Source organism: Lissotriton vulgaris, chromosome 1_1, assembly GCF_964263255.1.
Source record: "Lissotriton vulgaris chromosome 1_1, aLisVul1.2, whole genome shotgun sequence".
NCBI classification, from domain to species: Eukaryota; Metazoa; Chordata; class Amphibia; order Caudata; family Salamandridae; genus Lissotriton; species Lissotriton vulgaris.
In genome coordinates, this window is record NC_141685.1 from 793,277,491 (window position 1) to 793,300,590 (window position 23,100).

Genomic DNA, 23,100 nt, shown 5'->3' on the forward strand with positions numbered 1-23,100 from the left:
TGGAGCTACACTTGAGGGATTTCCTGTTTCTGCTTCTCTGTTGCTCAGGCATTTTGTCAAGTGAAAAGTCACGGGAGGAGAAGGAGATTGAGCAACTCACTGAGGTGTGGGGAGGATGGTGGTATAGGGGCTTCCTGGCAGTGGTATAAAAACCCTTGAGACTCAAAGGGTTTGCCCTCATATGCATCCCTAGTATGGATCAGTTGTCTAGAGAACTATTGGAAATCTCTGCAAAATCTCCAAAACAAGACAAAGACTCTATGCGTTGCAGCAGATGCCTCTTGCTTCACAAGAGCAGCAGACCTTCATGGAGATCTAGGTATTGATATTATGGACAACCACCTCCGGAAACTCAACGAGAACTTATACAAGGAACTACTTCAAAAACACAAAAACATTTATCAAGAAACTTGCTGACATTTCTGCAAACCCTGTCAGATTATATGCGACCCATAACTTTGCCGACCATGTGAACCAACGCACCTAAAGTCACAGAGCAACAAGAAAACAAAACTGCAACACAATAAGAGGATATGGAGTGACTCGGCTCCAGCCTCTGTATCCCAAACCATCATGGTCAATCAAATCTGAAAGAGAATTCGCTCAGGTTTGTTATTTATGTCTTCTTCATCAGATGGACCTTAGTCCAGCTTCTCACTGCAGTGAGGAAACCCTCCCAATACTTGATATTCTGCTGTATTGGAGAAGTGGGAGCGAGAATAGGTTCGTACAGCAGGACTGGTTGGATGTGTTCCTTCTACATTGAGTGCCTGTAATTTCCCAATTTCTTCTTTGGTTATGGGGATAATGGGGTTAGTATTGCTTCAGTTAGTTATTTAAATCTCTTAAGGTATTTTACATCTCGCAGTTCATTATTGAAGCCCTTGCATGAACAGTGTTCCCAGTTTGTGCAGATAACATCGGTAGGCTTTAGGACACAGGACGTTAGTGCCATGTTTCTTACCAGTCAGAGAGTCCCATGGGGCATAAAGGGGGAGGAGGGAACGGGATCTGTTGCCTAGGTTCGACTCAGCACTTGGGGTCCTTGATGGCGGTGTGGACACCTATGCATGAGGATGGATCGTTTTCTCCACCTTATATAATGCTTTCAGTTGTCAAGCAAGTAGGTCAGAGAGATCAAGCATTTTTGCGTGGCTAATTGCAACTAAAAGACAGGTCCCAGACTGGGGCAATGCTAGCCTCAAAAGGCTGCTTATTCTGCTTAGAAAAATTATTCAATTTAAGTATTCTAATTTGTAAATGTGCAAAGGTTGTTTTTAGATTCTGTTGCCATGATGCAATTATTGCCATCATAATGTGAACGAGTGAGATTAATATTAGACTTTAAGCTTAGAACTTTGTTTTGTTAAACAAATATGTCTCATACTTTCCAAAGATTGGGCCTTTGAGTGTTGTTTCTTGGTGTGGACTGTGGCCCTGTCCCACTTCTACTCGGCCTATACACCTAAACAAACATCTGTATACAATGGAAGGTGTAGTGATCAAAGAAGAAACATGGATGGACACAGAGCACAGTATCCTCAGCTTAGTATACAATTAGGCATCCCTGTTTTGTTAACGCGTTGTATGGACCTTAAGGGCCTTGTGAGGGTCACCAGGAGGGCTTCGGGTAAGACACAAAGGAGATTAGCAACCTCCTGGAGTCCAATGATGCACAATACTCACTTCTGTATTGCAGTGTTTTAGGGTGCTCTGGCATATGGCAGCAGCCTAATACTATATAAACTTTTAAACAGACCGACTAAGAACCACAGAGAGTAAGAAAGAGCGAGTGCAAGAAAGAGAGGAAAAAAGAGAGCGGAAGAAAGAAGTAAAGAAATAGAAGGAAAGAAAGAAAAAAAAGTTTTTCTTAGGAGCCTGCTGCCGAACACTATGGTTTCAAATACCAAGGCTGCCTAGTCTTTGATTATACCACTTCAAGCTTCTTTCTCCCACCACGTTACTTTCCCTTCCTCTTTACCTCTCTCTTGTAGTTTCTTTTGCATCACTGAATTCTGTCTTTGTCACTGTTTTCCCCTTTTTTTCTTCCTCCTCCTTTCTCCGACTAGCTCTTGCTTGCTTTTGCTCAAGGTCCGACACCGAAAATTAAAACGGGCCCCTTAAAGTGGGTGTCGAAGCCCACCTCCTGGAGCAGCACCCGGCACACATTAAACACGGATAGTGCAATCCTGCAGATTTCAGCGATGGACAGCATCATAGTAGTGAAGTACAGAATCCCGAAGCCTGGTGCTGTCCGCAGCCTAGCTACTCTACCTTATCTCCGCAGAATTCAGGGAGCTTTGAAGCAGAGTGCTAGTGAGAGAAAAGTCACTCTAATATCACTTCAATGTGCCCCACAGAGGACAGCACAGAACCTTGAAGCACAGTGCTGGTCAAAGCCTAGCCTCTACAACTCACCTTACACAGCACATCAGCGCACCACACAGTCTACACTACTACCAGAAACGACATTACTGTCTAACTCACATTTGCTCACTGCTGCATCCCCAGGGTTTTAAGTGGAATGAAACAAGTGTGTGTGGGGAGAGGGGCTGATGGGAGGGCCAAAATGGGTGTGGCCTAAGACGCATAAATATGAGTCCTTTCCAATGGGGTACAAGGTGTAAGATTAAATGTGTGGCTTAAAACCTGCAAAGTAAAATCATATGATGGCCATAGTACTACATGACCAGTACTTTGGTGTCTCTCTGTAAACATGCATCAAAAACTGGAATGTCACTAAAAATATGCACCCAAAACAAGCCAGTTTTATTGGATTTGCCATTGCTCGATACCAAAATCAGATAATGAGTAACAATGATGTTGTTGTGAATATTTAGAATTAAAAAAAGGATTACATTTTGAAAATATGAGTGAATTAAACGTAAGACGTGGAAAGGGGAGGTAGCCATCAGACTGCCTCAAGCACTCCATGCTTCCAGTCTCTCCACTTTCCTCTGCAGTCTCCCTGATAGAAACCTATGCCCGTTTTCTAATTCCTCTTTATGCTTCAGCACCCTCTTTTCACTGTCTCCTACATGTGCTTCACTGCACCTCTTTCGCTTCTCAGCGCCTACACACGCAAAGCACCCACTCACCTGTAAGCACTCTTATTTTCTTTTAGTTTCACACTGTCATTATGTTGATAGCTGTGCACCCCTTTCACACTTTCTCATTGAAGGACAATTGCACTTTTAGCATATGACCATTGCTCTGCAGTATCTGCAGAGAGGCCTAGGACAGGATGATCCCGTTTATGACCCACTGACAGACACTGAGAAACTCGCACTGCCTTCAGCCTTAACTTCAGAGCTCACAATTGGGACCCCTTGTAAATACCCCCCCCACAACCTGACCTCACACTGACAATAGAGACGACTATGTTCACATTAGCACTGTACAACATGGGACATCATTATAGGGCCTGCCAGGGACCCATTTTAATTTCTGTGTACATTTACTGTCAGGTCTCAGGGCAGGAGGGACCCAGCTCACTTCAAGGCCCTGTGCATCCCCAACAATGGCTCCAACCTTCCAATTTTCTCTACACCACGTCTAAAGTCATGGCTCAACGTGACCCACATATTAAACTGTGTGCTGCTGCAGTGGCCCCATCATACTACATCCCAAATATCCCAATGGTTGCAGACAAACCATGGTAGTGGATCTTGTACCGAGCACGACCAGAGGACTTCGAGTGAGTCGATAACTAGGTGATTTAGCACTTCACAGTGGTCTAAAACGCAAAAATCAATTACATGTAATGTTGAGTGTGCAATAGGACGTAGGCCTTACAGAAAGTGGAAATCAATTGCTGCACATCAAGGAGGGATCGCAGAATAAACGCAAAGACGCTCCCCTAAGTGTGAACCTTCCCATCAAACTGAGCTAGAGTCCCCCATGTGCAACACATGCGCCCCCATTCAAACATCATACCTAGGAAGGACAGCAGGCTCCGCTCCTCCTCGGTGCTGCTATCCAGCCATTCAGCCTCGCCGGGCGAGAGGAAGTTCATGGTGCCACAAGAGCTAGAGAATGGGAACGCAAAGGGTATGGAGACCGGCCTGGAGATCCCAGCAAATTCTACGGCTCCTGGGTATAGCGCTGCAGAGGAGTCCGCAATATCCTGTCTGGAGGGTCCATCAGTGAAGGCCCGGCTGGACGAGGTACAACAGCCTGAAGTCTGTGTAGGAAATACTTTAGTTTGAAAGGTCCAATATTCCCCAAGCAAGATCTTGGATGGACAAGGTGTTAGCAGACTAGCCTGGAGGACCCCGGTAACTCTACAGTGCAAGGATGTAGCATAAAGAACAAGCTCCCCCCAATAAGGTGTCCAGAGGGCCTACTGAGGAAGGCCTGGCTAGGCGAGGTGGTAGAGCGTGAGGTAGATAACGGAGGCTGTCGGAGGCCCAAGATGCCCAGAACAAGCTGCAAGTGCAGGGCCTACATAACACCGAAATCCACGTGGCAAGAAGTCCAAGCACTTGCATCAATACACTAGGAGTGTTTGCACCTACAGTTGACCGATAGTCCACGCACTTCCCACATCAGCCAGTAAGGATGGCACTGCCCGCCTGGGGCCCGTCTCTCGGCTTGTCCAGGCATCAGAATCCAGGCAGGAGTTTTCCCACATAGAGCCGATTTGTCACCCAAGTTTACCATCCGTGCATGAAAAGGGAGCCTTCCGTCTTGCTGCCGTCATGCCCTCGCCTTTCTATTCCCACGCAGAGGCGAAGTCTTCACAGAGAAACAGGGTGGCCGCCGCCGTCGGACCCCACAGTCCGCACTGGCTTCTCCCGGCCCCGCTCGGAGGGACAGATGCTTCTCTACATAATTTTCTTTATGCAAAGCCTGGCTGATCAATCTCTGAAGAGCGAGCCCTCGGAGATCCTCCCCCGCCCACAGCCCTCTCCGCCTGCAGGAGGGGCGCATTGATCGCCCATAATGGAATCCGCTGGTGGCGGCCAACAGCGGCATTAGGGCTATGAGAAGGGGCCTTCCTCATTACACAGAGAGCCCGACTGGTCCAGGGCCCGGGCCGCGTGCAGGTCTAGTCTGGCAGGGGGCGGGGCGCGCGCGGAGGGTGGGGGAGGTCGAAAGCAGCAAAGACAAGAGGGAGAACAATGGAGAAGGGGAGGGGCTGCAAAAGAGAGGAGGGGGAGGGATAATCTGGGGTGAGGGTGGCGAGGAGGAAGAATGAAGGTAGAAGTACAACAGGGGAAGGGGTAGAGGAAAGCTCACGGACAAGTGTGCATGGGGCGGATGCAAAAAAAAAACAGATAAGCAAGGCAGGTTGTATGAGGAGAGGGAGTAGTATGGGGAAGGCTGGATAATGAGCATAAAACGGGGGAAGACGCTAAAAAAAAATCGAAAAAGAAAACCACTGGCAATTTAACTAATTAACTAATAAACAAGCATTTGCAAAGCGCGGGCTTTCTAGCGTTAAAAGGGAAACAACAACTTGACCGGGGGCAGATGAGCAATTAGTTTTTTTTTCTTCCTGACGATCAGGACATTGGGGTAGATTTCAGGAAGAGAGGTAAAGGAGTTGCAAAGTTTAGAAGCCAACAAAGCGTAAATACAGTTGAGTTACTGTGTGTGGTGCCCCCATCTGTCATGGGCTGAAATTCTTAGAATGAAGCAACCTTATGATCTACAACATGGAAGCAGGTCGCAGGGCCCCTTTGGTGAACAGACTGCATTAGCATAGCAGTGTGGGGGCTGTGAGAAACTCAGACTTTTGTGTTGAAATACATGTCATATTGCCTGGTATATACTATTAACATCAGGGCAGTATTTTTGTTGCACTTTAATAAAGCCTAAGGTGGGTGCACACCCTTGTGAAAAAGAGCTGTATATTCAACATAACATGAGAGCAAAGATATAGAATGTATGTGCAAGGGTGATTCACGCATAGTACTGCGCCCATACTTATGAAAGGCTAAGGCACACAAACAGCATGCATTTCCATAAAAAATTAATCAGCAATTAAAATGTCATTTGAGCAAAAGAAAGGCACCAAAGAGCACCAACTGGCTCGTAAAACTGTCATATCTGCAGTTTAACAAAAAGACTACTTGTTGCCTCAAAAATGAAAACCAATGGGACCCGAATGGGACAATATTAAAAACCGTGAAAAGCCACTGCCATTATAAACACTCAATCCAAGCAATGGAAAAGCGTTAAAAAAATATGAAACCCAATGGCTGACAGAAGCAGCCCCGATACCCACTATCAGTATAACTATTCTACTTTTTCTTAACCATGGATGAGAATTCTGATATAAAAGAGGAGGTCCTCTATTGCCTGACCTAAACAGGTGGAGATGTTGAGACGACTGGGCATTCTATTAATAGTATGTATTGATGTGCTTTACGCAGCACAATTTGTCATATGATGAGAAGGACACTAGCAACACAGAAAACTAGGGAACACAGCCTATAAGACGTACTAAGAGTAAATAATTAAGCCAATATATACTCGTCTGGTAATCTGGTTGTCAACTTCCAGCTTACTTCAACAGCGAGTGTAAGATTTCTACACACTCTCATAGGCCTTGGGGATGACACTGTAAAAAGCAGTCTATAGTACAGGGGTGTGATGCAAGGCACATACATAGATTTATCACAGGCACTTCACACAGTTCAAATGTGTGACTACATGTACTTTATAGAACAATGAAGACATCACAGGTACTTCACAGCGCAAGGGTGTTTACAAAGAAACGTTACACCTGAGAAAGAGGAGATATAGGCACTTCACAGCACAAAGGTGTGCTCTGAGGCAGTTCATCAAAAAGAAGAGCATTGGAACCGAACAGTTTGGACCTGAAAAGAAGGCCTTCTCATAGCGAGAACCAAAGACATACAATGACTATATGTTATGTAGTGTAAAATACTACAGGAGCAAAGACCCATCAACCACGTTGGGATTGGGGTAGATAATCAGAATAAACATATAATATCCCAACTGGTATTATTAAAAAGACAAATAGAATAGATATGTGAAAAGCATTATGAGAATAGAAATAAGGAGACTCAATAAGTTTTTCAAATGTGATCATGGCAACATGTATTAGATAGAAGTAGTTAGGCAATTTGCAGTTGCAACAACACTGTAGGTAAACAAATAATAACAACCCAAATTGTACTTGGTGCTCAAGGTGTGCCAGTGATATATAGGGTGGCGACGCAGGTGACAATTGTGATCAGCATAAACGGCGCATAGTGAAAGGTGCTGGAGTATATACAATGAGAAAATGGAAAACAATGTGGCTCCAACTGAATCGTAAAGCTTGAGTTCTGAGTAGGGTTGACTTTAGTTAGGATGAACCACATTGTGGGCTGCGCCTCTTACTGCGCTGACCGGTCGACGACTTTTCGATCCTCATTATTTGGGATAATCTTCAGGACTGGGTTGTAAGGGCAACGGTGCTGTACAAGGAAGGAGAAAGAAGGTAAGGGGTGGAGGAAGGAGAGGGAAACGCTAGCGCTCTAGGTGAAGGTCACTTAGATGAGTCCTGAAGATGATCCCAAATAATGAGGTTTGAAAAACTTATGGAGTCTCCTTATTTCTGTTCTCATAATGCTTTTCGCATATCTATTCTATTTGTCTTTTTAATAATAAGAGTTGGAATATTATATGTTTATTCTATATGTTATGTAGAGCGCACTATATGTGATGCTATATGTTATGTAGAGCACACTATTAACTATGGACCAATGTGAGTACATAAGAATGCAGGCTAGCAAAATAGCTCTCAATTACAAGGAGCTAGAAATCAGACTTGAATCCTGTACTGCAATGTAGCATGCATTGCAGTGCAACAGGCAAGCTCCATCTTTTAATACTGTGCCACCACTGACTGAGAAGGTCAGACGTGTCTCTTTTTTTACTGTGCTCTGCAATAAGACAGCCCCATCTCTTACTATTGCACCAATTTTGTCCAAGTTACGAAACCAGCCCTATTTCGTAACATAGTGCTCCAACAACCGCTTACCACAAACCCATCCACTCTGTATATTGTGACCTTGTGTGCCACTGAGTGAGAATGCATGCTCCGTCTTAACACTGCTACTGAGTGACAAGGCAAGTCCCCTCTTTTAATACTGATTCTTGGCTGAGGCACCATCATGAAATACTGTTTCCAAAGTGACCACGGGGCCAGAAGGCCAGCCATGTACATTAATACTGTACCATTGTGTTCCAACGCCAGTCTTGTCTCAATGCAATGTACCGCTCTCCACCGAGGCAGCAAGCCCCGTCTCTTAAAATGATGCCTTATGTGTCACCGGATGGACAGCTTATTACCATCTTGTAATAGTGCACCATGACCCCTCTGATTGTGTACTATGTCTACCACTTGGTTAAAAGGCTCACTCCACTCTTAACACTGTGCTCATTCTCTAAGGGATGGTGAGGTCAGCACAGCGTTATAACACTGTGCTGGTCTGCTACACTGAATGAGAAGGCTACACCGCTGTTTCCCCATACTTATAGTATGAGTAAGTGAGAAGTAAAAGGTTTCTCACTAAAGCAGAAATGGTGGGTGTGAGTAGTTCTGCCATGAATTGTGACTGCTACATTATACACGGAACCAGTGACAGGCAGTTTTATCACTGAAGATGGCTCCAGTCTTATTACCGGCTGCACTTACAAAGACCCCAACCCAACGCACAAGGGATGTCACGATAAAACAGTCTGAGGCTCACTGGGCAATTATACTAGAGGAGTGTTCACGGATGGTTCGGGCATTCCCTAGTAACTGTACCCCGAAATAGAGCCGGCACTCTTTAACCCCTTGCGCGCGGCTGCAAATCTGCGCCTGTGTGGCAGAATCGCGAGCGGGCGTGTTCATGACGGCCCCCAGCCGTCATCAGCACACGCCCACCGTAGTGCATGACGGCTGGGGGCCGTCATCAGCATCGAAGGGGTTAATAATAATTCCCTGCGGCTGAGGGTACTCCAAAACAAACGCCCTGGACATTGACAGAAATCTTTAATAATAAATCCCTGTGCAGGAGGACAGTTCAATAGTAATGTTCTGGAAAGGTACTGTTCAGTAATGTCCAGGATGGATGTGGGCATGCTAATAGTCACGCTCTGAACAATGAAGGTACTTTGTAATAATAATGCCCTGGGCCGGAGGACACTCCAGTACCAATTCCCTGCAATGGGAGAGCACTCTAATAATGCCCTGGACTAGTGACGCAGCTCTTTGATAATAAGGCCATGGTACATAGCAGGACGGGCTAATATTAATGCCCTGGACTGAGAGGGAGCTCTGTAATGATAGTAATAGTCCTTTCTAACACTGCTTGGACAGAGTCCCCGCCCCAAAAAGTTTCCAGCTGTATCGTGCTGCACTAACTGACAGAAGCGCTGAGCCCACGAATATAATAAAGCGCAAACTGATAATTGAATTTCTCATCTCTTCATGCCTATGCAGTGCAGTCATAGCTCAGCACTACCCGGAACTGCAAGGACAGCAGTGCTGGCTCTGCTTCGGCTGACGGTGCCAGCCTCGCCTGCACTCCGGGTAGCAGGAGGCAGGCCTGGCACAGTAGTTCCAAATGAATAGGATCTGTTGGCAATGCCAGAACCCCTCGCTCCACCCCATGAAACATTTAGGTACATTCTGCAGGCTCATTCTTCCGGGCCGACTTGCCCCTCAGTGCTGCGAGGTCGAGTCTCTGTAGGAAGGTGCAAACAAAACATCACACAACATGGAAGACAGGCTCGGATCCCTGCTGGCACGTGGCTCAGTTGGCCTATAATTAAACAAATGCCCTCTTAGCTAGGAACACATGGGGCTGTCTTTAAGTCACTTACATATTGCTTAATGTGGGCCTTTCGCTGAGAAGCCACGTGTGACCTGCAGCATTTACAGGTTCATAAGGTATCACACAATGCAACACAACAGGGTAGTATGTGCCAACTTGCTAGTTAAAATCAAAGCAAGGATGGCACTCAAAGGCGTGTACTAGAGAGCAAACGCACACAAAATCACTAAGAGTTACCGGACTACGAGTACCGATGAGATGCACCACGGGGCTCAACTGGCACCACGTGGGCACAAAGGTTTCCCTGGCCAATAGGAGGAGCCAAAGCTAAGCGCAAGTCCCATCTACCAATCATGACGATACTTCCATCCGAGGTCACGCCGAGCTCCCGACTACAAGATTTTGTCGAGGAGACGAAATCAGGCAATGCCGCCCTGCTGGAGGGCGAGAAATTTTGTTTTTAGGACGGCGATTGTGGAAAGTAGATGGGAACATGATGCCAGGCTGTCACGAGACAGACGTAAACTTAACCAAGAGTGCTTTGGGGGTATTCATGCCCTTAACCCAACTACCAGTGTCCTACTGACGGTGACCCCCCACAGTCTGCACGAAGGCTTTAAGCAAGCACGACCCTTGAAGGCTGTGCCCACCAATACCAACCACGCAGCCCTCTCAGTCTCAAGCCATGGGGTACTACAGGTGCCAGTGGCTCCCACCGTGTGCGCCCAGCCGACTTGCAGAAGTTAGTCCAACTAACTAGTCTTGGTGCCAAAATTTCCTTTTCGCCACACACTGTTTAGACATCGTTCAGATAAACCCCCCTTCACAGTTTTCAAAGAAGACAATGCAACATGAAAAGTAAAATAAAAATAAACCAGTTCTCGTGCGGCTGACAGAAATTGGCATCGATAAATGGTTCTTAATTACTGTGCAAATGGAACCCTTAGAGCATAGCCAGCAAGTGGATGCCCATACACCGTGCCAAGAGATAAATGACCACATACTGTGCAAAAGGAAAGAATGATGCTGGCTGTTAATCCCAACTCCTCTTCCTGGGTATCTGCATTACATTCAGAAACGCTAGAAAATAGCTGCCAGCATGCAGCATTTCTACACAGAGAAATATCGCTTTCTAAATATATTTTAAGGCTAGCCCAGTCCTTTTCCAATTCCGCCTTTGTTAAAGGAAAAAAGGAAATAGGTTAAAGAGGGAGAAGCGTCAATGAAGAAACCAATACTGTCAAAGCCAATAGGAGTAGCATTAGCTGCTAACCTTTACACTTTGTCAATGCCTGTTTTATTAAACTTTATTTCTGAAGAGGTGCCAGGCTTTCGCCGATATACAAAAAAAAAGACCAAAAGAAACAAGCATTGGAAATGCAATAGGTCTCGCATTAGAAAAGTTAGAGCTATTGGTGTTGTAAATGTTTTTTTTTGTGTGTAATTTTCCAAATAGCTACATTGATAGATTTGTAATTTACAATGCCAATAGTTCTAATTTTTGTGAATGTGTCACCTATAGCATTTGGAATGCCACATGATTTGTATAGACGTGATATATATATATATTTTTTTTGTTATGCCACCTTTCTAGAGAGCAGGAGAGTGCAGCAGGGGATAGAAGCAGAGCCCTGCAAGCTGAGCGTCCTCCCGGGTGAGTGTGAGTGAGTGTGTGTGAGGCTGAAGGTGTGTGATGGTGTGTGAGGGTGATGTTGTGTGAGTGTGATTGCGGGTGGCGTTGCATGTGTGAGTAGCGTTGCATGCGTGAGTGGCGTTGCGTTGTTGAGTGGCGTAGCCTGGTTGAGTGGCGTTTCCTTTTTGAATGTTTTTGCATTTGTGACTGGCGTTGCATGTGTTAGTGTTGTTGCATGTGTGAGTGGCGTTGCATGTGTGAGTGGCGTAGCATGTGTGAGTGACGTTGCATGTGTGAGTGGCGTTGCATGTGTGAGTGGCGTTGCATGTGTGAGTGGCGTTGCATGTGTGAGTGGCGTTGCATGTGTGAGTTGCGTAGCGTGTGTGATTGGCATTGCATGGGTGAGTGTGGCGTGTGTGTGAGAGAGTGGGCTTGCGTGGGTGTGAGTGGCGTTGTGTGTTTGAAAGTTGTTCTGTGTGGGTAAAACTGGTACTGCATATGTGTGAGTGGCGTTGCATGTGTGAGTGGCGTTGCATGTGTGAGTGGCGTAGCATGTGTGATTGGCACAGCATGTGTGATTGGCACAGCATGTGTGATTGGCGTTGGATGTGTGAGTGTCGTTGCATGTGTGAGTGTCGTTGCATGTGTGAGTGTCGTTGCATGTGTGAGTGGTGTTGCATGTGTGAGTGGCGTAGCATGTGTGAGTGGCGTAGCATGTGTGAGTGGCGTAGCATGTGTGAGGGCGTAGCATGTGTGACTGGCGTAGCATGTGTGAGTGGCGTAGCATGTGTGAGTGGCACTGCATGTGTGAGTGGCGTTGCATGCGTGAGTGGCTTTGCATGTGTGAGTGGCGTTGAATGTGTGAGTGGCGTTGCATGTGTGAGTGTTGTTGCATGTGTGAGTGGCGTAGCATGTGTGAGTGGCGTAGCATGTGTGAGTGGCGTTGCATGTGTGAGTGGCGTAGCATGTGTGAGTGGCGTAGCATGTGTGAGTGGCGTAGCATGTGTGAGTGGCGTAGCATGTGTGAGTGGCGTTGCATGCGTGAGTGGCTTTGCATGCGTGAGTGGCGTTGAATGTTTGAATGGCGTTGCATGTGTGAGTGGCGTTGCATGTGTGAGTGGCGTTGCATGTGTGAGTGGCGTTGCATGTGTGAGTGGCGTTGCATGTGTGAGTGGCGTTGCATGTGTGAGTGGCGTTGCATGTGTGAGTGGCGTTGCATGTGTGAGTGGCGTTGCATGTGTGAGTGGCGTTGCATGTGTGAGTGGCGTAGCATGTGTGAGTGTGGTTGCATGTGTGAGTGGCGTTGCATGTGTGAGTGGCGTTGCATGTGTGAGTGGCGTTGCATGTGTGAGTGGCGATGCATGTGTGAGTGGCGATGCATGTGTGAGTGGCGTTGCATGTGTGAGTGGCGTTGCATGTGTGTGTGGCGTTGCATGTGTGAGTGGCGTTGCATGTGTGAGTGGCGTTGCATGTGTGAGTGGCGTTGCATGTGTGAATGGCGTAGCCTGGTTGAGTGGCGTTGTGTCGTTGAGTTGCGTTGCCTTGTTGAATGGCGTTGCATTTGTGAGTGGCGTTGCATGTGTGAGTGGCGTTGCGTTGTTGAGTGGCGTTGCGTTGTTGACTTGCATTGCGTTGTTGAGTGGTGTTGCGTGATTGAGTGGTGTTGCGTGGTTGAGTGGCGTTGCGTGGTTGAGTGGCGTTGCGTTGTGGAGTTGCGTTGCATGTGTGAGTGGCGTTGCGTTGTTGAGTGGCGTTGCTTTGTTGAGTGGTGTTGATTTTTTGAGTGGCGTTGTATGTGTGTGTGGCGTCGCGTCGTTGAGTGGCGTTGCATGTGTGAGTGGCGTTGCGTTGTTGAGTGGCGTTGCTTAGTTGAGTGGCGTTGCATGTGTGAGTGGCGTTGCGTTGTTGAGTGGCGTTGCTTGGTTGAGTGTCGTTGCGTGGTTAGTGGCGTTGTGTTGTTGAGTGGGGTTGAATTGTTGATTGGCGTTGCGTTGTTGAGTTGCGTAGCATGTTTGAGTGGCGTTGCATGTGTGAGTGTTGTTGCTTTTGTGATTGGCGTTGGATGTTTGATTGTGGTTGCATGTGTGAGTGGCGTTGCGTTGTTAAGTGGCGTTGCGTGGTTGGGTGGCGTTGCTCTGTTGAGTGGCGTTGCATGTGTGAGTGGCGTTGCGTTGTTGATTGGAGTTGCAGGTGTGAGTGTCGTTGCATGTGTGAGTGGCGTTGCATGTTTGATTGGTGTTGCATGTGTGAGTGGCGTAGATTGTGTGAGTGGCGTTGCATGTGTGAGTGGAGTTGCATGTGTGATTGGCATATGTGAGTCTTTTGCAAGTGTTAATGTTTATTTTAATGTAATGTGTGTGCGTTTTTTGTGTATGTGTATTGGTATTAGAAGTGTTTAGTGAATGTTTTTAAACAGTGTTTTATTTGTTTTATGTAAAACTGTCGTACGCTATGTATTCCCTTTACGTTTTTTACGTAAGGGAGATTAGCGCTCTAGTCTTTTTTTTTATGGTGATGTAATGTTTACAGTGACGTAATTTGTAGGTAATCGCAGCGCTACGTTTTTTGACGTAGCGTTGCGTTTGACGTGCGTCAACGGGGAAGTTTCCAGATTGGTGTGAATGTTCGTGCGGTAAAGGCGTGTTCTTCTTCCGTTGCTGTTGCTGCGTCGTTTGACAGGTAAGATATAATTTTTATAACATTTACTACATGAATGTGAATGTATGATTACTTGTGTGTATATACTTATTAGTAGTAGTGTTTTATTATGATGTATTATTGTTTTTTTTGTATTGCGACTTGTGTATTTTCTCCCGTCTACTTCGAATATACTTTTGTACTGTTGTAAACGATAGACGCTGTAATAACTGTAATGTTTATAAATGTTATATATAGCAATGTATATTTTTGTATGTGTTATGTGTTTTAAATTTTTAACGTTGTTATATTTTTGGTATGTACTTGTTTATTATCTTTGGCAATACTAGAAGTTTTTGAATGGGAAAGTTTTGATTATGTATTTAAGTAGTATATGGTTATGTGTATTCCTTTTATTATGTATTTTTTCTATGTATTGCTATTCGACCTTTAGCATATGTGCGATTTGGTGGAACATACTGTTTTTATTCTCAAAAATCAATTCTTATAAAGATGTTGAGTGTATTGTGTTTTTATTGGTTTTTTCCTTGATATCTGTTATTTTAATTAATATCACATTTTTATGAGTTTATTAAATATATTATTTTCGAAAGTGCTTACACTAATTGTTATCGTCGAATATTTGAATGTAATACGTCATTCTTGTGGCACGTTTTTGACGCTAACGTCAGTTACGTATATCTTCCGTGTGTATTTGCAGGTCAGACCAATTATTGTTTGTTTATGTAATGTTTTATGTGTGCATTTAAATTGTTAACTCGCACTCTGATGTTTATATTTTCTCCGACTTGGCTTTTTTTTGTGTGGTTTTGACCCGTATGTGACTAGTTTCGCCGCTATGCTTTGGCCTTTTTTTGTTCTTTTTTTTTTATTGTTTTAGTTAAACGTATTATGTATGCACTGTTTATGTTCTGTTTGTGTGTTGTTTTTTTATTCTCTACATTTCACAGAATGAGCTGCTACGATCGACAGGTAATAACTATTTTATTTTCATATTATTAAAGAGTGCCTTTGTGAGTTGTTACACTTTTGGCTATGAATTAGCTTTTTGTGATGTGAATCTAATTATTGTTTGGGGTCTTGCTTTGCTCGCACTTGGTTTCTGTCCGGCTCCTTTCTTTAGAGTGTGTTTTTTCATGTTATCAATGGCTGCTATTTAGTTTGTCTTTTTGCCATGCATTGAGTTATGTTTGCGCGTGTCGTTTTGGTATGCAGGTCCTGTAGTGTACTTCTGTCTGAGCTCGCCTCCTGTAAAAGAAATTTTTTATGTCGCTGTTCGCTATTTTTCTTTTGCGTTTCGCCATACGTGTTTTGTGTCGCCGCTCTGCATTGTCCTTTTGTTTTTCACATGTAATTATTTTTATTGGTAGTATGTATGCACTGTTTATGTTCTGTTTCTGTGACGTTTGTCTGGTGAGTAATGTTGTAGTGGTGATGAGTGGTGGTGATGAGTGCTGCAGTGTCGTTGTAGAGTGTTGTCCAATGATTACCACCACAGCATAACTCTGCACCACAACAGTAGCGCTGATCCTAACAACGGCATCACTGAGGTCCATTAATGCAACACGCAGCAATAGCACATTATCATTCTGCACCCCCACTGTACCATTGAGCAACATCAGATCATCACTCTGCACCACTAGAGCCGTATTTAGCACACCCACAGTGTCATTCATACATACTACTGCAGTACTGTACAGCACCAAAGCATGCTTGTATAGCTGTAATTGTGTGTGCTACGTTAAAAAATGTGTAGAAAGCGTGCACTTACGGCCGGTGGTGTGTGTGACTGTTGAAAGCGTGGACTGATGCCTGTTTGTGTGGGTGTATGCCTGGTGAAAGGATGCACTGATGACTTTTGTGTGTGTACGCCTGGTGAAAGCGTCCATTGATAGCTGTTGGTGTGTGTGCCTGTTAAAAGCGTACATGTTCTGTTTGTATGACGTTTGTCTGCTGAGTAATGCTGTTGTGGTGATGAGTAGTGCTGTGGTGGTAAGTGTTTGTGTGTCGTTGTAGTGTGATAGTGTGTTGTTGTTGAATGATGCTGTTGTGGTGGTGTAGAGTGATGCTGGTGTGTTGCTGAGTGATGTTAGTGTGGTGCTTAGTAATGCTGTTGTTGTGATGTGTGGTTCTGTGCTGGTGATGAGTGGTGCTGTGTTGTTGTTCAATGATTACCACCACAGCATAACTCAGCACCACAACAGTTGCACTTCTCCCAACAACGGCATCACTGATGTCCACCAATGCAACACGCAGCAATACCACCTTATCATTCTGCACCGCCACAGTACCATTGAGCAACAACACAGCATCACTCTGCACCGCCACAGCCGTATTTAGCACACCAACAGTCTCATTTATACATACTACTGCAGTACTGATGACTGTTGTGTGTGTACGCCTGGTGAAAGCGTCCATTGATAGCTGTTGGTGTGTGTGCCTGTTAAAAGCGTACATGTTCTGATTGTATGACGTTTGTCTGCTGAGTAATGCTGTAGTGGTGATGAGTGGTGCTGTGGTGGTAAGTGTTTGTGTGTGGTTGTAGTGTGATAGTGTGTTGTTGTTGAATGATGCTGTTGAGGTGGTGTAGAGTGATGCTGGTGTGTTGCTGAGTGATGTTAGTGTGGTGCTTAGTAATGCTGTTGTTGTGATGTGTGGTTCTGGGCTGGTGATGAGTGGTGCTGTGTTGTTGTTCAATGATTACCACCACAGCATAACTCAGCACCACAACAGTTGCACTTCTCCCAACAACAATGGCATTAGTGATGTCCACCAATGTAACACGCAGCAATACCACCTTGTCATTCTGCACCCCCACAGTACCATTGAGCAAGAACACAGCATCACTCTGCACCACCACAGCCGTATTTAGCACACCAACAGTCTCATTCATACATACTACTGCAGTACTGATGACTGTTGTGTGTGTACGTCTGGTGAAAGCGTCCATTGATAGCTGTTGGTGGAGTTGTGTGTTGGGTGCATCAGTGGAGCTGTGTCGGTGGAGCTGTGTGGTGGGTGCATCGGTGGAGCTGTGTGGTGGGTGCATCGGTGGAGCTGTGTGGTGGGTGCATCGGTGGAGCTGTGTGGTGGGCGCATCGGTGGAGCTGGGTGGTGGGTGCATCAGTGGAGCTGTGTCGGTGGAGCTGTGTGGTGGGTGCATTGGTGGAGCTGTGTGCATCGGTGGAGCTTATTTGTTGCATCGGTGGAGCTGTGTGGTGGGTGCATCGGTGGAGCTTATTTGTTGCATCGGTGGAGCTGTGTGGTGGGTGCATCGTTGTAGCTGTGTGGTGGGTGCCTCGGCGGAGCTGTGTGTTGGGTGCATCGGTGGAGCTGTGTCGGTGGAGCTGTGTGGTGGGTGCATCGGTGGAGCTGTGTGGTGGGTGCACCGGTGGAGCTGTGTGGTGCATCGCTGGAGCTGTGTGGTGGGTGCATCGGTGGAGTTGTGTCGGTGGAGCTGTGTGGTGGGTGCATCAGTGGAGCTGTGTGGTGGGTGCATCGGTGGAGCTGTGTGGTGGGTGCATCGGTGGAGCTGTGCGGTGGGCGCATCGGTGGAGCTGGGTGGTGGGTGCATCATTGGAGCTGTGTCGGTGGAGCTGTGTGGTGGGTGCACTGGTGGAGCTGTGTGGTGGGTGCATCGGTGGAGCTTATTTGTTGCATCGGTGGAGCTGTGTGGTGGGTGCATCGGTGGAGCTTATTTGTTGCATCGGTGGAGCTGTGTGGTGGGTGCATCGTTGTAGCTGTGTGGTGGGTGCCTCGGCGGAGCTGTGTGGTGGGTGCCTGGGCGGAGCTGTGTGGTGTGTGCCTCTGCGGAGCTGTGTGGCATTTAAAATAATTTGTGTATGTTTTGGTAGAAGGATGTACTCACCAGAGCTGTTATGTGTGCCTAAGGGGCAAATGTGCACAACTAGCAAGCTCTGTGTTTTAGTTCCGTTTGGAAAAAGCAATGTCCATTATGTTCACAAATACAGACGGTATTTTTCCGCATGGATCTATTGTTTGCAAGCATTGGAATAGTTGTAATAAGTTTATCCCAATGAAGACAACGGAGTAAATTTTTAGTATGTGCAAGCCTAGACGTACAATTCCCCAATTTTCCATAGGCCGCTCTAGAGGGAGGCTATGAAATAGTAGTCAAGGTGAATGGGGGTGAGCCTGTGGCTTTTATGAATGTAGTACACAAGTATGTTTTAAGTAAAACTATCCATCCCTCTTGTGACTTGCACTTGCTTTCACTTTTGTGTTTGTGGTTGAGCGAAGTAGTATGAGCTTATGTTAGGTAATGCTGTTGTGTGTGTACGTGTTGCTGGCATTTACAATAATTAGTGTATGTTTCGGTACAAGCATGTAGTCACCAGAGCCGTTGTGTGTGCCTAACGGGTAAATGTGCACAACGAGCAGGCTCTGTGTTTTTGTTGCGTTTGTAGGATCAAAGTTTTTAGTCCTTCCCTTGCCCCAAGGAAAAGTCACACTAGCTGATGTGCGCGACTTGGAAGTGTGAATGTTTGAATGTGTATGCAGATGAAGTTTCAACATTGGCGCGACAGTAGACTTCCCTGGGCAACTCCCTTAATCGCACATAAGAGTTCGCTCTCAACTGACAAAGCAAACGCCATTTTTTTCCCTTACAGTAATTCGACTTCAACTGTCTGCTCCAAGTTACCCTTAAAAATGGCATATATAAAGCTGTCAAAGTATACAAAGTTGGCCTTTTAAAAATACAAGTCTTGTAATATTCATGCTCAAAGTTGTGACGTTATGTTTATTAGGAAAATACAGAACATTTCTGCGGATGCGTCCCTTAATGTGTGTGTGGCTACTTTTAAATCCTGTAATTGTTGTTGTTGGTGTGTGTGTACGTGTTGTAGAATGAGAAAGATGGTGGCTGATTTGTCTGGCAATACATAAATGTAGAGACAGGTGTGGCGAAATGGTATGAGCTTATGTATGGTGTTGAAAGGGCCAGAGGCTGGATGCAATATTTCCCCTTAAAGTTGTGTCGTTATTTTTTTTTGGCAAATACTGAACATGGCTGCGGATGCGGCCCTTAAATGTGTCTGTGGGTACTTTTAATTCCTGGAATTGTTGTTGCTGTGTGTGTACGTGTTGTAAGTATGCATTAACAGTTGTTTGTGTGTGCGTTGTTGAGGCATGCAGTAAGAGCAGCAGTTGTGTGTGTCGTGTGTAAAATTGTGCATAAACTGCATGTGTTATGTTTGTTTGTTGTAATGATGCTCTGTGTGTACGTGTTGCTGGCATTTTAAATAATTTGTGTTTTTGTTTTTAGAAGCATGTACTCACCAGAGCTGTTGGGTGTGCCTAACGGCTAAATGTGCAAAACCAGCATGCTCTGTGTTTTTCTTCAGTTTGTAAAAAGCAATCTGAATTGTTCTAATAACGTTATCCCAATGAAGGCAACCTATGAAATCTGTAGTATGTGCAAGGCTAGACCTATAATCCCCCTATTTTCCACAGCACACTCTAGAGAGAGGGTGTGAAATAGTAGGCATTGTGAATGGGGGTGAGCCTGTGGCTTTTCTTAATTTTGTACTCCAGTATGTTTGAAGTAAAACTATCCATCCCTCTTGTGACTTGCTCTTGCTTTCACTTGTGTGTTTGTGGTTTATCGAAGTAGTATGAGCTTATGTTACGTAATGCTGCTGTTTGTGCATGTGTTGCTGCCATTTAAAATAATTTGTGTATGTTTGTGTAGAAGCATGTACTCACCAGAGCTGTTGTGTGTGCCTAACGGGTAAATGTGCACAACCAGCAGGCTCAATGTTTTTGTTCCGTTTCTAAAAATCATTCTCCATTATGTTCCCAAATACATACCGTAATTTTCCGCATGGATATATTGTTCCAAAACATTGGAATTGTTCTACTAACGTTATCGCAATGAAGGCAACATATGAAATCTTTAGTCTGTGCAAGCGTAGACGTACAATCCCCCAATTTCCCATTGCACGCTCTAGAGGGAGGTTGTGAAATAGTAGGGATGGTATGTAAAGTATAGGAGTTTTGTTTAAAAAAGCATCACGTTTCCAGTGTTAGTATTTTCTTTCAGTGGGATTTTTTTTTTTTGTTTTGTTGTGGTTCTCGGGCTAACACCCGGCTCGCATCCTGCTGTTCAAAATTAGCATATCCCGAAAGCAACTTGAGAAGTGATTACAATCTTGACGACGGCGCTTAATGTACTCTAGCATCCTGTAGTTTTGTTGACGAAAGCCTTGGAGTCTGTGGCCTGTGTGTTTATGTAAATGGGATTGAAGAGTGGTCCGAGCCGGACCGACGTATTGTTGGGGGTTAGGGGGGGTTGGGAGGACTGTTTAGTCAAGTGGATGTGAGAGAGGCTCTGTGTTTGAATCGTTCTTAAAAATCAATCTCCCTTCTCACCCAACAGACCTACTGTAAATGTTTGCATGTATTTATTGTTCCAAAGCATTGTAAATATTTTAATAACGTAATACCAATGATGTCACGCTGTGTAGAGGGAGGGGGGGAAATAGTAGGCCTGCTGAATGGGAGTGAGTCTGTGTCTTTTATTTCGTTTATAATGATGTAAAAATAGTAAATGTTTTTTAGGTGCAAGGCTATAGATACAATCGCGAATTTTTGCGTAGCACGCTGTAGAGGGAGGTGTGGGAAATAGTAGGCCTGCTGAATGGGGAATGTATACGGCGAAGTAGCTTGTAATTCGTCTGTGAATATTTGTTTTTGTCGACGATTTCATTTTCAAGTCTTTCGTTTATTGTGTTGTGAGAGCCTGGCTGTGTGCAGGGACAGAGAGGGGAGGTGCTGGCGTAAATGTTTTTTAGGTGCAAGGCTATAGATACAATCGCACATTTTTGCGTAGCACGCTGTAGAGGGAGGGGGGGGGGGAAATAGTAGGCCTGCTGAATGGGGAATGTATACGGCGATGTAGCTTGTAATTCGTCTGTGAATATTTGTTTTTGTCGACGATTTCATTTTCAAGTCTTTCGTTTATTGTGTTGTGAGAGCCTGGCTGTTTAGGTGCAAGGCTATAGATACAATCGCACATTTTTGCATAGCACGCTGTAGAGGGAGGGGGGGGAAATAGTAGGCCTGCTGAATGGGGAATGTATACGGCGATGTAGCTTGTAATTCGTCTGTGAATATTTGTTTTTGTCGACGATTTCATTTTCAAGTCTTTCGTTTATTGTGTTGTGAGAGCCTGGCTGTGTGCAGGGACAGAGAGGGGAGGTGCTGGCGTCTGTGGGTTGGGGAACAGATGTCGAAGGCTGTCGAATTTTGTTACCAAAAAAGTCTTCCGCTCGAGGCAGAACAGACAGTTTCACGGAAGACAAGCAGTGCTAGAGTGGTGAGAGAGAGAGTGGAGGGGAGGTGCTGGCGTCTGGGGAGGGGGAGTGGAATTGCGAGCCTGGCTGTGTCCGGGAAGCTGTGTGCAGGGACAGAGAGGGGAGGTGCTGGCGTCTGGGGAGGGGGAGTGTAATTGCGAGCCTGGCTGTGTCCGGGAAGAGAGAGGGGAGGTGCTGGCGTTTGTGGGTTGGGGAACAGATGTCGAAGGCTGTCGAATTTTGTTACCAAAAAAGTCTTCCGCTCGAGGCAGAACAGACAGTTTCACGGAAGACAAGCAGTGCTAGAGTGGTGGGAGAGAGAGTGGGGAGTGGGCGGATCGGAAGGGGCGTCGTGAGGGGAGAGTGAGTGGGTAGAGGGCGGAGGTAGAGGGCCGAGCAGGAAGAGCTGCTCTCGGCAGGCTGGGGAAAAGATGCTGCTGGGAAACTGATGAGAGGAGGTGCCGTGAAGAAATGCGACACGGCAGGCAGGGGAGGGGGCGGAGCGGGGGGGGGGGTGGGAGGGGTGCGCCTGAGGGGAAAGACATGCAAGGCAGGCGGCTGGGGGCATGTGCACGCGCTTTTAATGTCAATGTGCATGCGCATTGAGCTTAAATTTCACGGGCACTGCAAGGAATCGCCACGATTCCTTGCAAGTTGGTTAAAGACTGTTTAAGCCCCTATAGTCTCGCAAGCTCGATGCGCATGCGCATTGACAGGCGAGACCTAAAAATATTTTTGGCTTCTCAAAGCACACTTTGTCATGGTAGCGGTGGTTAACTGCTATGTGTGTGGATGTGCTCTTTGTGAAAGACCAGAATGTCGACAGTCTCAGTAAAATTTGCCAATGGCAGAAGTGGGCTGACCAGTTTCCTCATGCTGTAAACTGAAGTGGGCAGAATAAAAATGTGAACGACACAACGGACCAATGAATGAAGAGGGCTGGCTGAACATTCTTACAAGTAAATACATTATATATACATATATATAATATAACATTTGAATACTTGATGTGAAATCGTGGATATAAAGTTTATTATGGCGGACACAGCTTCTCAGATGTACAGAGGGTATTTCCTCTATGTTTATGCAAGTGCCGAAATTCAACTCTTTCAGAATTGCATCAATACAATCGAGTTGCCCACACCACGAGTGCACGGACTCTTTGAGGGCAAGGAGCGAGTAGGAATATATATATTTAGTAAACCCAACAGGTCTTGGGGACCACCAGGCCTAACAATTGATGCAGTCACCTGAAGAAAAGCTTCTTCAGAGCCGCACAACTTGGTGTCGTGTCAGTAAGTCTCTGATGATTTTGACAATATGAGAGAGATTGCTTTCCTCATGAAGTGGCTGAAAAGTATCAGTTTTCTACAATGCATGCAGTGTCGATTAACTGGTTCACTGGGATCCCTCACCCCTTCAGCATACTAATGTGGTATGGATTTTCCCTCTGACTAGATTCCTTGAAACATCTCCGATCCACACAAGCTTCTCATCTCATTGTGGAAGCATCTCATGATAAAGGTGCTTTGGGAAGGGTAGTTAATTCTTTATGTTTCCTGTATGGAGCCTGCTGGGGTGAGAGCATACAGCTGCATATGTTCCCATCTCCCTGTTGTGGCATTGATGCTCTTTCAGATGTTCATGAGGAGGCCACACTTGCAGGAATGCAAAAACAACAGTTGGTGGACAGAATGCAGAACAATGTCAT

General features: G+C 45.7%; 1 protein-coding gene across 5 annotated transcripts in view; it reads right to left on the reverse strand.

Moving 5' to 3' along the window:
* RASAL2 (RAS protein activator like 2) overlaps nt 1-23,100 on the reverse strand; it is a 785,014-nt gene that overhangs the window by 341,838 nt on the left and 420,076 nt on the right. Inside the window, exon 1 of one of the 5 annotated variants that reach the window (XM_086956471.1) lies at nt 3,937-4,261. The exons of the other annotated variants lie outside the window; for them this stretch is intronic. Within the exon in view, the coding sequence (XP_086812597.1) occupies nt 3,937-4,015 (79 nt within the window). The 5' untranslated portion in view covers nt 4,016-4,261. Of the gene's footprint in view, nt 1-3,936; nt 4,262-23,100 lie in introns of those variants that run through there. 5 annotated transcript variants of the gene reach the window in all.